The 17843-nt window shown below is 45.9% G+C and overlaps 1 protein-coding gene across 1 annotated transcript in view; it reads left to right on the plus strand.

The window, feature by feature from the left end:
* LOC121592680 (homeobox protein araucan) overlaps positions 1 to 17400 on the plus strand; it is a 59727-nt gene extending 42327 nt beyond the window's left edge. The window contains exons 3-5 of the mRNA XM_041914341.1: positions 2966 to 3072; positions 15343 to 15650; positions 15818 to 17400. Of these exons, the coding sequence (XP_041770275.1) occupies positions 2966 to 3072; positions 15343 to 15650; positions 15818 to 16623 (1221 nt within the window). The 3' untranslated portion in view covers positions 16624 to 17400. The remainder of the gene's footprint in view (positions 1 to 2965; positions 3073 to 15342; positions 15651 to 15817) is intronic.
* The last annotated feature ends 443 nt before the right edge of the window (positions 17401 to 17843 follow it).

Raw genomic sequence — 17843 nt, forward strand, 5'->3', positions numbered from 1 at the left:
GTCGTCTTGTGAGGTCTTTGGACGCGATTGCTTAGGGTGGATCCTAGGGGCATGCCAGGAAGGGCTGAAGGAAAGGCAACGGAGCGCTGGAAAACGACGCGGTAGATCCACAGACTCCAGACGACGCTCTCGATCGGCTTAATCGTTGACCACCGTGGTGGTTGTTTGTATTGTAAAGTACGCTAACATAATATGGCCTGTTCGAACACGGTTCGCCTCATACAATAACATAAACTGTTTGCAACGTGCAGCGTCAGCCACAATTGCTTCGCCGTACCGAGCGTGATCTGTTTCTATGGAGCGGCCGTACGATCATGCCCGAGATCTGTGGCCAATCGATCAAACTTCTTATGGCGCTGCTGAAGCTGGAACCTCGGCTGCCACAGAAATTTTAGCAAAAATATGCCGCTCTGGATTTCTGGTAGCAGGCACCATGGTTTGTTTAGCCTCCAAAGTCACGTACACCAAAAAGGGGATGGAGAGCAGGGGATCTTACAGTGCTAGTCGTTTGCAGTAATGTGAGTGTTTATGCTGCAAACTATCATAACCCTCCAGGGACGGGGAAAAGAAAGAGAGCAAAATATAAGGAATAATACAAATTCCGAACCTTTGCTTGCCCTGTGTGGGCTATACTTTTTTCGGCTTTGCCGACTTACTGTTTGTGTTTACTTTCTTATTTGTAAAATTATGAATGATTGCACTGTAGTCGTACCCTGCCTGGATTCGTTTATTTGCGCGAGGATGCTTTTCTAGTTGCACGCGTACCAATGCAAACACACAAGTCGTGATTGTTGGATAATGCGCACGTTGTAACATTGCTGTTCCTCGCGGTGACCTCGCGATAGCCAGTCAAACTGCACGCAATGTGCGCTTGTGAAGGCACAGCAGCTCAGCGGTGTTGGTGGCCATAAATAAAATATCATCCGGTCCGGTGAAATGGATGCATTCGCTGGCCAGTAAACCAGTTTGGCGAGGTTAAAAAAAGTGCACGATTATTTACTACCGTAGTTGACCTAACGCAATGTCAAGGATTTGCATTTTCGGTCTGGGCCAGAAAAGGGGACTGTCACTGTCCAAAGGCCTATCTGTCTGTTGACTTGTCTGTCTGGCTGCTTGTTTGTTGATTTGTTTAGTTGTTTGTTTGCCACCGGTTGGTTATCTTGTGCTTTGGCACGCTATGATAGCGTGAAACGTTTTAAAAATAATGTCACACTTTTCTCTCTTGCTACTAACTTCATTATAGAGATACTAAGGCAACGCTAAACGCAGTTATCTGCTTGTTGCAGTATACTTACGTCGCACGAGTGCAATTTGAATATTAAAATGTTTATTTTGTTATTTTAATGGTTGTCAGTTTGTTTATATTACACAGTAGTTAAAGAAGAGCTATAATGGAGAGCCATTTTGTTATCAAAGCTGAAATCAAGTTTTTAAGATTTAAGGATCCGTTGCAACTACAATTATATTGTTCATTAGTGCATTATTGTTTATCATCATTTAACATTCAAGCATGTTCAATTTGAACAACCTAAGCACTGTTTACCTTCCTGCTTTAATCTATAGTGCCTAAGGTGGCAGAACCCGTCAGCGTGTTAGAGCGTGCCCGTGCGCGAGGTTACTGTAACACAAGGCTAATAATCCCGCCTGACCCCTACGAACGCGGCGACAGCAGCACACATGCCGGTAGATGCGTTATTTAGTAATCACAATAAGACGCTCACAGCTCAGTACACGCATTTGCAGCCAAAGACCACCGAGGGTTTAGAAGCAAAAGCGATGCCCACCGTGCATGCCCTAATCGCGAACGAAACTATAACACTCCCCTACCCTTCGCGCCCGCCTTATCGGGGCGTACAGGGCGCGCAAATAGACGCGATCATCCATCGGGGTTCGGGGCGGGAGAAACCAGCGATACCGAACGAACGAATGACAACAGTATACATGGCATAACAAATACTGCCACTCGTTTGAATTATTGCCGTATTTTTTGTTATTGATCCCTCGCAGTAATTCACAAAACCCCACTATCACCACGCTACACGCCAATCGTGATCGTGGTGGAACTGTCCCGGTATGTGTGTGTCCCTTCGCTGCTCTAGCGAAGCTGCATGTTCGTAATTTGTTTTCAATAAAATTAATTACGTGTCAGATTCAGTGTAAACGTTACAGCAACCAACTACAGCCGACTGGGCCGACTGGTCTGACTGTATCAACGCTCTGGCGCATCCTACAGTGACGTCTGGCGGGTTTTGTGCGATAAGCGGCACGATCTCCTGGCGTTGGGGAGCATTCGAAGGTGCTCGATGTTCCGGCGAAGTGTCAATCTATCATGTACGACCTCGCTGACCTGCCGAATGTCGGCATCTCACTATCAGTGTCGACCCACGAACACATATGTTTCGGTGTTGCTTCCCGCACTTTGAGGCGCCATGGAACCGCTGATGTGATGGAATGTACAGCTACGAAGAGTGAAAATATAAAAAAGCGTCCACGGTCCGGCCTGTCAAAATGCCCAACCGAATAGGTTACACACGCGCCCGCCGCATAAAAACACCAAGTGTGATTTTAATTGGCTGGCGTCATCAGTCCGTGCCGTGGCGCTTCTGTCTTTTGATAATGGCTGGCTCCACGAAAACCGGTGGCAAACATAAATAACAATAATTAGGGTGTCCTACTGAATCCGAAACCATTGCTCCACAATTAGTGATCCGTTGGTGGAGGTTACTTGGTTCCAGTTATCAAGGCGCCTCTAAAGCCGGTTGTCGGATCTGTACCCGTATGATACGAGGGAGCATCGTGCTCGTGATTTGCTCACTGTCGAGTATTTTTGCGCAGAAACCCATTAATCATAGGAAAATGTAGAGCAGTGTTGCTTTCTATTCTATTTTTACATAATGCTAGTAAAGCCAACGTGTCAGTTACAGCAAAAATTAATCGATTTTTCGTTCTTCATTCTTAACAACAGGCTGCAGGTATCGATCTGAAAGAAAACCTTGCCGCTGGTGGCGCTCCGTGGCCTTATCCTTCCGTCTACCATCCCTACGATGCGGCGTTCGGCTATCCCTTCAACTCGTAAGTATCCTCTGCCTAGCCAAATCCGCTCTATTATTACGGGAGTAGATTATCTGGGTCGTCCTTGTGGGTGGACGAGTTTAAGCGACATGAAATGTGTTCGAGTGTATGTGTGTGAACCTCATGAACAAAGGTGCAAAAACTTGACAGCTTGTTGGGTGGATAAACAGCCAACGCCAAGAATTAGTCTCTCGTTAATCTTTCACACCAAAGAACACGACCAAGAAACATGTGTTTTGCTATTCCTCCGAGCCACAACAATCTGACTTGTCTTGTGATTGCAAGAGCCGCTTTTTTCCTCTTTTCCTGGTCGTTAAAAGCAGTCTTGGTAAAGTTGATTAATTAGGTTAGGAATTACATATTCTACGCTGTTCAGGAGCAAACGGGGCACCCATCATTCCGGTGTCGTTTTCATCACCTTCAACTGCGTCGATGGTGCACACGCACACGCCATCAGTACGTGCGGTGTTTGCTTTCATGTGACAAACTTCTAAGCAATTGCTGCCGCCAAAACCCGTTGATGACAAATTTACGATGACTCCCGCCCCCCCGGTAAAGGAAGTGCACGTGTGTGATGTGAACAGAGTAACGTTATGTTTTCAGCTAGCTGCAGGCCAGATCCGAACCCACCAAATCCCTTTGATCAGCTAACACTTTGCGGTATCGGTGGACACTTTTATGAAGCGGACGTGCGATGCGGTCGGTGCTGTCTGTTTCGTACGTTTATTCTTTACGGCATCTCGAGAGCTTGCGAGTGTCAGTCGGCCTGACCGTGGCCGTTCGGCTTGCGGTAACGGAAAAGAAAACACCGCAATCATAGCGCAAACAGCTTGTCCACAGCGGAAGGACGGAACAGCGGGTGCAAGCTTCGATAAATTAGTGATTGATTTTCTGAGCGCTACCGCCTTGACGCCCTTTGACTTAAGACGGACTTAAAACAAACACTTGTTCGGCAAACAAACTGTTTATCAGTCGCCACTGCGTCCCCTGTCCCGTTGCTCTCACGCACGACATCCGCACCTCCGGTCACTGGCGAGCGATGAGTGATTTACCGATTTTCCGCTCGTTTTGTGTTGTTGCTTCGGAAATCAAACAGACCGCCGCCCTTGCAAAGTTGACTTTGCGATTTGTCTTAATACACGAGTTGCTTTTTGAAGTGCGATTGCTACTGTATCGTAGCGCGGTGCAACGTTAGGTGCGTTATGAAGATAGCGGTGCAATTTGCCACTGCTTATGGCTGCGTCCAGCAATGGCCACTGTTGAGCAGTGGCAGTCGGCAGTGGAAACACATTTGTTTAAAAATCACCCTCACAAAATGCTCGAGGAAATTGTACGGCTCTGTGTAATCCTCTGTTAGATTAACACATCAAGACAGTCATTAATTATAGCTTCAACCAACCGCCCCACCAACCCGATCAACAAACACCGAACGTAGAAGTACAACCAGCGCATCTTAATTATGCAGCAAATGTTTTCATTTAATTAAAACATTGCACACCAACCTCTCCCATGTAGCCAAATGTGGGCAGTGCAGCAATCTTCTTGCGTTCGTTATTTCTTTTTGGGCAGCTAAGGGTGCCTCTTTTGCCAAGCTCGGTGTTAATGTACTGTTCGTTTTGATACTTGAGTCGCTTCATTTCGTTATAATGCCCGTGCGTCACACAAGTCGCTTGTGCCCTCCGACAGAGGATCATACACATGTTTGCTAGTGCGACAATACCAATGACTTTCTTTTTGAGCGAATAATGGCCGAACTGAAGAGAAAAAAAATACACTCCGTCATTTTTCCGACGGTAGCGGTGAATATGAATTATTGATGCGTTTATTACGCCAATTTATTATTCCGTTCCATGTCAATTCCTGGTAATATTGTATCGCTTTCGCAGTTGCGGTATTGACACCAGGGCACGGGTTGGCCACATGTCAGGCGTTAGTGCGCCCACTGGACTATTGTTTCGCACGGGCAACATATCACGGGCTGAGGAAAGGGTTTGTATGTTTAACAAACGTGGTGCGATGTGCGTTAGGAAAGGGAATGGAAACATTACACAGTGTAGAAAACAAAACCCCCGAAAGAGGCACGAAACAAAATGAGCTATCGTGAATCGTGTTTGATCCATAATAAGATTGGTAAATGAATGGATGGTTGTTATGTGGATGAAATCAAAATGAGACAAAGCCCCGTGCCATGGCTGTGCCTGTTTTTTTTTTCTTTGTTTCATTGCTACCAAATGTCTAACTGATTTTAATATAATTTTGACTCTTCTGATGGCGAATTTCATGATTGCACAATGCTTCACTGTAACTGTTCCACGGCTTCCGGCATATCAAAATTTCCCTCTGAAACACACGAACCAAAATGAAACAATTGTCAGTGTGGTGGAACTTTTTACCTCGAGTTGCCGCAAAACGTGTGGTTTTAAGATTGGCTCAAGATGGCCATCTGCACGATGCAACCGATTGAGGGTTTCCCTTGTCAGACAAAAAGTGACGCTTCGACGTTTAGATGTACTCTTCGACCAAGCCGCCGTAGCATCCATCGTGCCCGGTGTCTATCATCAAAATCCCTGATAAGATCCAGCATTTCCTTCCATTCAACCTCCCTAACCTGATGTGACTGATCACATCAACCAAGCGATGCCTGACCGAACGCTCTTCAATTTTTCACGAAGCACGAAGAACCCGCCTGTCAAGCGGGTCACTTCCGATAAGGGCGTGAAATGAAGACAGAGCGGTCGGCTGTCGGCGGGCGGTTCAGTGGGATCAGATCCGCTTAAATCCACCCCATCGGTGTGGTCTGATGGCCATCTCGCTGAAAATGGGAAGACACAAAAAGGTGACGACCGCGAAGCTGTCCAAACCGGAAACGAACCTTACGACAGCGACACCTACCTTAGCTACGGGGTTGCCCACTGCCCGAAAAAGGCACAACGCAACCCGATAGAGCAGGTTGCAGTTGGTTGGCTGGCTAGTGTTTTCGTGTCACGATGCGCGCGCGCGCGCCCGTCAACCGCTAATGAATTGAAACCCAAACTGGTGGGCTATTGCAACCAGCGTTTTGCCGAGCAGAGAATAAATCAATCTAACCCAACTTGCGGGCTGTGAAGTGAAGAACCACACGGGAACAAAAGGGAGATTTATCTAGTCGAGAGATCTTTCCACGATGCTATCGCTTCGTAATGGAGAGGGGCTGAGCACCTCGAAGGTGCGGAATAAGGGATGTTTCGTGTGAGTGTTTCTTTTTTCTAGAGTCGATTTTTGAGCTCAGCAACACACCTGTCCCTTTTACACGGAACATGGTGACTAATTCTTCACCTTGTCAATGAGCGTAGCGGAAATTAAAAAATAATACACAACAGTGAAAACATTCAAAACATGTCCTAGTTTGTGTACGAAAGATCAAATCACTTAATGGATCTTAATTCCGTGAGCTCCAACATTTGAAAATGTGTTCCAAATCCATATCTACCTGAAAGTATTTATCATAAACTTACTTCCAGTATAAATGTTTCACTCTTTTAGCTATATCATCGACAGCCTGCTTTGTGCTGAAATACAGTTAGCTGGCACAATGCTGTTGCAGCTGCTTCTCAGGCTACCTTACCTCGGTTGCAGTTCATTAAGAATTTAATCAACTCCTTCCTACCATTCTACCGTTCGATTGGATTACATCGTTCATTGATTATCCGTAAACGAGTTTGCTTTTTAATTTACATCTCATGTATTCTCCGGTAACCGTGAAGTAACGAAACAGGCATGTTGCCCAAAATAAAAATCGGTATCCTGCAAAAAACAAGATCAGCCACATAAAAAATCGGCAACTACGCCAATGACGTACCTGAAGGATTCCGATTCGTCATGCAGTTTGTCGTTTCTTTTTAATCAGGATTACATGACGGAGTGGAGACACATTTGCAGATTCTCATCGCATACGGCAAACGTACAACCTTATTGAACTGAACCTGCATCATTATGAATGCATTGTCACTCGATAATCCATTCGCCAAACACAGGGTGAGATTGCCAGGAATGGATTTTGCACCTATGCATGTGTTTATTTATATTGTATATATCCCTTTATTTAAAGCATATCTGTTCGTTACGCCACACTGCTAAAAGTAACAGCACATTTACATGGAACATTACATGGCCTTGTGAGTTGAAAACGGTCTTCGAAATTACCATCGAAACGGAAGGAGATGATTGAACAAAAAATGGATAAAATCACACCCCATTTTTAATTCGACAATTTCCATTATATCATTTCATCCTACCTCTCGTTGGTTTTGGTTATGCTTTACTCGAGCATCTGTCATTTTTTGCAACGCTACCAAAAATGCCATTTTCTTGTTTAATGAATTTTTTAGCTCTATTTCATGGACTGGAGCCACATTTGGACGATCGAAACTCGCAATCGACGTGTCGAACGATTTGTAAAGGAACCATTTTCGATACTTAATACTTGCGTTCAGTTTTCAGTCCAAAATTTTGATCCTGTTTTTTTGTAGATCCCTATTCAAATACAAATCTCCATACTACTGCAAAAATGGAACTCATAGTATGGATCGTCCATTTCACGTATCGTTCTTCGTTCTTCGCACTTCGTATGGCGAATAATTGCTATACGCCATTATTTTCCATCAAAAGTCAATCAAGCGTTTGGCGTGTACGAGATTTACTGTTGACGCAACCCCAGAATTTCTCAACCATTTCCGTTCATTTGTCACCATTCGGCAAGCGCTTTCGTTTATTTATTTATTTATTTTTTTTTGTTTAGAAGCAGGACACTAGGCTTCCGTAGGAAACGAGTTGAAAACTGATGGCTCATGCCTCCGAGTCAGACGAAGAAGAATTATCGTCCGTTGACCATTAGTGGACGGTTTCCAAGCGTTAGATAAGCGCATCCAAATGGGTTAAGCGTATAGGTGCAAAATGATAAATTCATACACAGCTAGGCCACCGTCTGGTGGCGGATTTCCAACCTCCATCCAAATCGATCGGTAGAGAATGATTGACTTGCAGTGCATGCTGTCGATTTGCGTCCATTAAGCCACAGCCACAGTGCAGTGGTGCCAAATGAAGAGCCCTCGCGGTGGTTGCGGGATGTATGGATTTTTTTTTCTTCCTTTTTCTCGCTTTGTCTTTGTTCCGGAACGCAGCGGCAAGATAACGCTTCTTCACATCGATCAGTGAAGCCACATGCAGCACAACCGGCGACGACCGATAAATCATGCAATCACTACCAACCGGACACTCCAAACGGCTGAATTGGCGTAATTTATCTCTTTTATCAGTAGAAGCGTTTGAATATTTATTCCGCCGCCCATATGCATATCCACGTGCAATACCGCCGCCCCACTGTAACCCGGTCGCGAGTGCACCGGGCAAAAGTGCAATCCACGACCACACGGCAATCAACCATTACCCTGTTAGTGCAGCTGGAGGTTACACAGCGCGGGCAGGCAAAATTTACAACGATATAAATTGTCAACACCTTGCACAGTTCAGTGATCGTTCATCGCGATCGCACCGTTGCAATCGGGACGATGAATTTCCTTCGAAAGCTTCAAACCGCCCCATCATCCCGCCGGTCATCAGATGGGGGCAGATGGGCAAATGCACCACTGGCCATGATGGTTGGCATTCGCTGACGGTGCCATAAAATCGGCATGTTCATTATCCTGTACCGAACGTGAAATGCAAATGCGTTACGTTCCCGGCGATGCCCCAGACGACGACGACGGCCACACGATGTCACCGCCGTCGAGTAACTATTAATTTGTACACTTTATTAAGTAATATGTATTAATTTAAAAGGAAAGGCCTACATATTTGTCGTCCCCGCGCCATCTTTCGGACCGGGCTCCTCCAGCGCCCACCGTCCTCCGTTCGGGTTGACAAAGTGTCCGGGGGACAGTGTTTAGTTTACCTCGACGCACGAGAAGACCCACGTTCGCCCCGGCTTCGCTCGTGTCGCCCAAAGTCAAGCGGTTTAATTGGCAAAAATGTGACTAGATGCAAATTGCTCCACTGCCTGTTGCAAGTATGTGTGTGAGTGTGCAAGGACACGGACTGAAAGCTAAATTATGAGGAACGATCTGTTTGATGGGCGGCCTGTTGTGTCGTTGTTTGAGAGCAATAAGCGCGAAACCGACATGGCTGAATACTAATTTGCGGATATCGCTTCACATTAATCAATTACTTTATTGAATTTGAAACACTGAACGACGCCGATGCTGGAGATTGATTGGGGTTTTTTGTTTAATTTGTGGTGCACTCTAATCTCGAGGTCAGCCCATTTTGTGGGCACATTTTACACGATCACGACTAGCTGTTATGATTTTAGATAATTAAAATACCTCTCTCAAAAAAACCGACAACCAATGAGCCCAAGTTTTAGTGTGCCTTGTTTTGTTTAACTTTGTAGCATTTAACCCCCAACGGTTGATTGAGCTTCCGCTGATCATCAAACTATCGCGGCTCGAAAGTAAAGGCGAGTTTTATGGCACTGGCCATAAGAATTTCGTTGGAGGCCCCCGACATCCCCATTAATACATTATCGTACCAATCGACGTCCTCAACAGCTTCATGATACGGTCATTTGCTGGTAGAACGAAAAGGGTTTTCATTTACTGCACGGTCGTAAAATGGAAGTCGAATGAAAACCGCACCTCAACCAAGCACGCACAATCAGCGATCATCAAATGGAAATGACTCGGGGACTCGGACGCTTCGGCAGCCTCGTAAAGCGTTAACTAGCATCTAAAAATGTGATGGTTAACCATGGTAAGCCGTTGCGTTATGTTGATGATTTAATATTTCCCTTGCGTTGGAAGTCATTTTTAACATTTATTCAATATCATTTGTCTACTTATGGATGTATTTTTAAATGTTCTGATGGGGCCTTAACAGCCGTCCAGGAAGCTAACGTAATGCTTAAACATCTATTGTTACTGGTCAGAAAACACATAAGGTACGCACTCAATCTTTATGGATGCAATCGATCCTCACAGCATTACGTTACTTTGGCGATACCTCAGACGAACCTCAAAATGTCAATTCCATTCGTTTCACCAGTGGAGCGTTTGGATTGATAATGAGTCGTTCACGCATCGGCACAGAATTCGACGCATACGATTACCCTGCAGGCATATAGCAATACTAATTATTCAAGTGTGTCGCTACAAGCTGTTTCCCGTTTAAAAAAATAAAACAGAAACACACACAGCCAGCAGCAAACAACAAAACAGAAAGCAAAGGCATCCCTTCCATTCAAGGCCGCCTAGCATTCCGATGCGTTCAATTCCATCGATGGTTTCATCGACTTTGGCCAAATACGACAACGACTTGCGGTAATGTATTACTAATAATTCAATTGATTAACAATTAACTTACCGACGGACGGCTCCTCCGTCCGTGTTCGTGTCGCTCATTGTACAGAGCAACAGAAACACGGCACAAAAGAAACCCTACAACCCCGGCAAGCCCTCTGCGTAACAAAACAGGCTGCACGCATCGCGCGCTTCGACTGACAAGTTTATGACGACGATTGTCATCTGTTTGAGTGGTGATTTTCGAACGAGTTGCGGCAGATTTTTCAATTCGATTTCGGTTTGCTTTTTAAACTCCGTTTTTACTCACGATCACTTCCCGTGAAAAAAAAAACACACACACACAGGCCAAACGGTCACGCCGAGTTTTTTAGCGGAATCGGTAAGATCGGTTGGTGAATATTAATGAACATGATTGGGATGTGTGTCTATGTGTCTGTTTATTTGATTGAAAATTGATGCACATCAAGAAAGGATGGGGTAAACGGGTACATCTAGGGCAGGCGTAAAAGAAGCATTCAATCATTAGATGTCGCGAGCGGAACAATCCATCATTCCCTTTACGCGACTGACTGGTGTCCAAATTTGAGTGACACTTGTTTGCCGTTTAAACGATTCATTATCGTGTTTTCTACGCGGTGGTAGGGATGGTGAAGAATTCACCATAGAATTATGCAAAACCCCACCGCGTATCGTAAGCTAGCTTTTGTCTGTGCGCTACCTGTTCCATCGCAAGCAAGCGCTCATCAAAGCTCATAACAGCACCTATTATGAGTGTCATAAAATGCCTCCAGGGAGTCCATACTAAGTGGTAGAAGACGCGCGCTGGAGAAAGTTTACATACAATTTAAGCCACCGGCTATCGGGAATGGTATTTTTTGATACGTTCTTTTTCGTTTGCTCAACCAATGAAACATATCATATTCGTCTGCTGTTGCTCGTTCTAAATTCCGTTTGTGGGTCATGCTGCTTAGGTGTGACCAGACAAGCGCTAGCTAACGTGCCTTATTATTGATTTACGAAGCACCGTGCACAGAATTGAGTTGATTTCCAATCATGCTCACCAGTAATACACAAGAAAAAAACGGGTGCTTCGTATCGAAAACGGGAAATAACAGCGATCCTCACGGAGAACAAACCTCGAGAGGGCACAACACATTCCACCAGTCGTGAGTAAAACGAATCATCCGAACTGAATATCAAAAAACCGAAAGACGTACATGGAAATGAATGAAACCCGAACAACACGTAGACTCCGGGGCAAGGAGACGGTTGAAGTCGAAGGCCATGATTGAGACCGAACCGTGGACATAAAATAATACAAATTATCGAGCGTGACAGGAAGATGACCATTTATAATGTTTTAATAAATATGTTCCACTGCGCAGAACAATGTCGCACGGTCCAAAACCGATGCCTCACGCAATCGAAATCGATCGTTCGCCCGTCCACCCTGTTCGTCCGATACCGATGGTACCGATCGCGTAAAAGCATATTCGCCACGTTTGCATGCGGTCCGTGGGCTCGCAGCAAACAGTGTATATACATATATATGGGCACGTTCACTTTGGCCACCCTCGGGGAAGGAAGCGATGTATCAAAAACAGCAGTGACACAAGCGCAGGATGTCGTACAATTGTGTTTTGAGTGACTTTTTTGTTTGTTTTTGCATGGTTGCAGCGACACCTCCAGGATGCTGTGGGTCGGGAATTTGCGGGAAGTTGCATATTGTTCGGGTAATTTTGCTCAAATTTACTCATCTATTTTGAAGGCAGCTTTACCCAAAAAAACGCATACAAGCATCTCATTCTTGCTCCCAATTTGCTAGTTAAGCTCTTGTAATTCCCTGCCCGACCGCAGTGTCAAAAGATTTCATTATAATGTCACACCATCAATTCGGAATGCGCTGGGAAATTTATGCCTAACGCTTCTTGCGGCTCCCGATTCAACGTGTGCAATTTAAATTCATCGCTTGCAAGACAATAATCGCACACTCTCACTCTCGTTTGCCGGCTTGTGCGTGTGTGTGCGTGTGACTGTCTAGTACAGCAATAGACACCATTGCTATTAATTTCGTTACGCTCTTTAAGCGACACGCCGGTTGCTAAACATCTTCACTACACATTCCATGATGTCTTGTTTTGCGAGTAGTAGTACCCTCCCCGGGAAGTACTACTGCTGCTTAATGGGTTGAGGTTTTTACGACGCAATCCGCCGTACGTCACGGGCATTAGCAGCCGATGTTACGCTCCATTTCACTGCCAGATACATGTGACCTGGCCGGGTGGAATGGAGGGCTATTTTTCATACCCATTTGGAGCGAGTGGGGCCTCTCACAGCACTCAACATAGCATGTTGTTGGAGTCGGAGACGCTGCTAAACTATCACGCCTCGCATGCAAATGTTTGCTAAGCTCAGTTTGCAGGAAGGAAAGCATGCCCGCGCAATAATTACCATTAATTATATTCTTATTAAATGAAAAGAGAGCTCTTATTCAGGCAAGAAAAGCGATAAGAGCAGCCATTGGGGCATGGGTTCAACTACCCGGCACATGCAAATTTTTGCCAATCTCACACAAAGAGTTGGCATGTTAGTGAGACGATTAAGCGAATAAGAGAACTCATTGTACGAAAGCGGAGAGGATCAATCTGAAGTCATCAGGGCAGGCTTGATCGTGACATCGTACAACGGCACGGCACGCATGAATGGCGCGTAAAACAACACGAAAAGACAAACCCAACTTTCGTCTTTCGTGTCCAGCCCCATCCAGTTCAACAAACGTTGCTTTGTTTGCCAGCAGTATATTCCTTTCCTGTGTCTGATTTCTGAACATCAGCACCATGTCGGACGGGGTACATATTTCATGGCTCACTAACTGCACTGCCAGTGCTGTGGAGGAAAACGCGCGCACAGCCACAGTAACCGATCAACCCAAACCATCGGCGAACCAACTGCATGATTCTGATAATTGCTTAAATGTTCTCCTCAATGTCGAGAATCAAATCAAGCTTGTGGTTAACGCGTATACAGCGTATGGCGCTTTCGCTTTGCGCAAGTGAATTCGGCTCGCCCCAATATGGAGGAAGCCATAAGTAATGGCGAGTCAGTGCCGCTTGTAAAACATGGCGTCAACCGTAGGGTAAGCTCGCAAAGCCCCTCGGAGCCGTAGATGAAACTGATACGATGACGTCGGACTGCAATCGCCAACCAGCAACTTGGCCGTTTATTTTATTCACTTTCTGCCAATTTTCGTTTCTTAATCGTTGCCTCCCTCCAATGCGGTTAAGCGTCTTAATGAACAGTCCAACGTGAGGTGGATGTCCGGTTGGTACATTAGCCAAGACGTTGGTTGTTCGTGTAAAGCGCCGTGTTTTTTTTTAATTTTGTCTGTACATGGCCCTCACATGAGGAAGACATCGATTTACAAAACATGCTGTTTGCTTTTCGGTCGTACTACGGTACAGGGGAAACGAAGCAGAAGGATATTGTAACAACAGCGCATTGGTGCCGTCCATCGGTGAGGGTAGGAAAGCAGACGACATCACTCACGTTCATCCGTCCAGCTTTCCATCAATGGAAAGGACTTTGCCGTTGGCTAGTTGCTTAAAATGAGAAAATGGAAAATCGATAAAAGTTGTCTGATAACCGCGCGTACTCGCCGTATTAAACATGGGTCCTTCCACTGAGCACCAGTCCCAGCAGCGAATCAAAGCCAGAAACAAAACGCATCGAGAAATCAAAACAACATCACACGAACTTAAAGAAACAAACGCTTGTTAAGCCAAAAGATAACACGGTGTTTTGCTTCGACGTGGAACCGCAATATTCCACCATGTCAGACGTCCGCGCATCTTGGCGTTTTGCCATATCCTGGCGATTCTCGCGAGGGGGAAAAACGAAGATGTAACAAAAACTCCACCAGAAGGGAAGGCCATGTTGCATTGGTTTTGGACCGAACGAACAGATCGGCGAAAATCATCATGTTTAAATGCTCGTTGCACAATATGCGAACAACCCACGCCCGCTGTCTGTCGACCTGTACTCCAAACGCTGCACAGCAAAGGTACATGAGCCGGCCGGGGTGTCGGGACGTTTACCCACAGTTCAGACACATGCGAGCAAAACACCCATACAGACAAACACACGCAGACGTTCTCAGCCATGGCGGTTCTGATGACTATTCATGGCAATTTTAATTGCAACTCGCTCACTCCATACAGCTTATGGATAGATTTTCGGCAGGTTTATCAAGCGCAAATGGCAAAACGCCACCAGTAGTGTATTTCTGTCGTTAGCGTTCAGCGCTGTGATGTCTTTTTATTGCACACCCTTTTTTGGGGGGTGGCAGACATGTTTTGAAGCACCCCGGAAACGGTGAAAAGCATTTTTTTTGGACAAAAGTTTTTGTGTGTGGTCCGGAGGGAAACAGCAAACGATCGTACGGTGAAAAATATGTGCTGCTATCGGACCCTCCCAACGAACCTTCTAATGCAAACAAAACCACAGCTTTATGGTTTTTCGTTCGGGTGCTGCAAGGATCGAATTATGGACACCGGCTGCTTCAAAGTACTATGTGGTTTTCAAATGACCGATACGGCATACACTTTCATCCATCTATGTGATTCGCTATCGCCCGTGGAAAGAGCTACCTAGTGTCAGTGAACTCCAGGGATGAGAAGCTATTAAAGTTATTATTTACCACAGACAGACGGTCATAAGGACGCTGCAGTGATGCTAAAGACTGCTTCACAGGGATAAAAGTTTAGCAGTGATTTTGGTAGATTGTGGGTTCGGAACAATTAGTTAGGGCGTTACTTACAACCCATTAAAGTCATGTATTGGAAATAATCTCTTTACAATTGAATTAAGCTCGTGCTGAAAAAACCCTTGAGGCTAATCAAAACCCTTTCCGTATTATTTCATTTATTTCACCTACAAGGTACGGCATGGATCTAAATGGAGCACGGCGAAAAAATGCTACACGGGAAACGACGAGCACGCTGAAAGCTTGGCTGAACGAGCACAAAAAGAACCCCTACCCGACCAAAGGCGAGAAGATCATGCTGGCGATCATCACCAAGATGACGCTCACGCAGGTATCCACCTGGTTCGCCAATGCCCGGAGGCGATTGAAAAAGGAAAACAAGATGACCTGGGAACCGCGCAACCGCGTCGAGGACGATGATGTCAATCTGGATGATGACGACGACGACAACAAGAGCTTAAAAGACGATAAGGAAATACTAGGTGAGTGATTTGTGCAGAAACGTGCAGTAGGGCTTTGTCCGTCGAAATGCGTCTTTCAAAATGACCATTGGAATGATCTTAACAGCATATTCTCAAACAAAGCATATTCTCAAGTCTTGCCCGATACTCACTGTATTACTATCCTGTTTCATTTTACTCATGTATAGATTCCAAAGATTCCGGCACCGGTTCGAGTGAAGATGGCGATCGGCCGTCACGGTTAGACATGCTCGATCGCCCGGGCGGCAGTGAGTGGAACGGATCGCGCAATGGCAGCGGTCCCAACTCGCCCGACATCTACGACCGGGGTGTCCCCGGTCACCACCACCATCCGCTCCTGCATCCCTCCAACTTCCCGCCCCATCTGAGGCCCGCCATCTCCACCCCGCCCGACGTCAACCACACCCCCAGTGGCAGCACCAACCCCAGCACAAAACCACGCATCTGGTCACTGGCCGATATGGCCAGCAAGGAGAGCAAAGATTCCGACTCCTCCTCACCGACGGCCGGCGGGTACCCATCGCCCGGCAAGATGCCCGTCACCCCGCTCGCCGGTCGAGGGCTCAATCCGCTGCACCATCACCCGTACATGCGGCCCGACTTCTACCGAAACCTGTACGGGCACCATCTTGCGCCCGGTTCGCCCGAAGTGTCCCTGCTCGAGTCGTACCAGCGCACGTTCGGAGCCACGATCGGTGCCCACAACGGTCTGCCGGTGAGCATCAGCCCACTAATAACGAAAGCCTCCGGCAGCGGACCTCCGTTCGCACCGCTCAGCCTCACCACCGCCAACCACCACCTCCATCAGCAGCAGCACTCGCACACGGCACCGCCGCCCGGTGCATCGCCTGCCTCGAGCACCTCCAGCAATGGGCCGGAAAACCTGACGCCCACGTCCGTGTCGCTCCCGTCCGGTACGGGACCGAACGAGGTGAAGCTGATCAACGTGCTGGCCAACAGCGCCAAACCTTGACCGTTGGCGATCAAGTAAGTGTAAGAGTGCTGAACACAAACCCATTTACCAAAACCCCCAAACCCCCAAGTACCAACAGCAGGGCAGGGCGACTAACTACCGCTTAGCATTGAACCAAGTTGTCCATCTAGAAAAGTAAAACGCCTTTGGAAAACAGAATTACACGGTTCAGTTAGTGGGTTGCCGATGCGAATACGGAAAAAACGAATACCTACATACACAGACACACACACACAAAAAACACAATTTAATGAAATTGGACAATAAATGAGTGCGATTGGGCGTCGATCCATTCTTGTAAACGGAAGCAAACCATAGAGAGAGAGAGAAAAAAAAAAGTAAACGAAAGCTCAGCATGATAAATGAACTGCGCGCGGGGAGTGAAGCAATGTAGGGCGCTTTCCTTTCCGATTTGGCAGTTGTAAACCGAGAGGTTAGGAACAAAATGTCTTAGAAATGTGACCCAGGGTAACAGAAAGTAAACAAACAGACTGTTCTTTTTCTGCTCGGTCAACACAAGCAACAGCAACCACAACAAAAAGTTCATCGCTCTCCACTACGCCTCATTGCACGTTCTCTCGTCTTGATCTCTTGCAATGAAAGAGGCGGATTATTTAAGCATTCAGGCGCAGATGAAACAAATTAATCATGCCGTCATCAGGTTGACGATTTGTTTTTTTTTATTTGTATCGAATTAAATTGAACCATTCGTTCTTTCTTAAGTTGAATCGATTTTTCACAAAATGATGTTCAATCATAGCTAACAGCTCCTTGAAACGATTTGTTCCATTCATTTGCATTTGTTCACTCTCTTTGTTTACCATCTTTGTTCTCTGCGTCCACTGCAGCGCAAAGTGGTGTCCGGCACCATAGAGAGATTTTACCACCAAAACAATCATAAACCAAGGATCCAATCAGATACTAATCAGGCAAGGAAAACAGCTAACTACACCGTTGTACATAGTGGATAGATTTGTGCGTATAGGTTAACTGCAATCGAAGATGGTATGCAGATGTATCATGATGCATTTGCCTCTTCTTTTATCCACACCCTCACACACATACTCACTCAAAAGTAAAAAAAAATGGCGCAGATCGAGCAAAACTAGTGTATGTGATATTAAATTGTATTAAATATTATTTGATAAGCGGAATATTTGAGGTAGCCGTGTGGGGTGTGGTAGATTTGTTGAGTAAAGTTTTGTGCAAAATCTAGAAAA

Source organism: Anopheles merus, chromosome 2L, assembly GCF_017562075.2.
Source record: "Anopheles merus strain MAF chromosome 2L, AmerM5.1, whole genome shotgun sequence".
Lineage (NCBI taxonomy): Eukaryota > Metazoa > Arthropoda > Insecta > Diptera > Culicidae > Anopheles > Anopheles merus.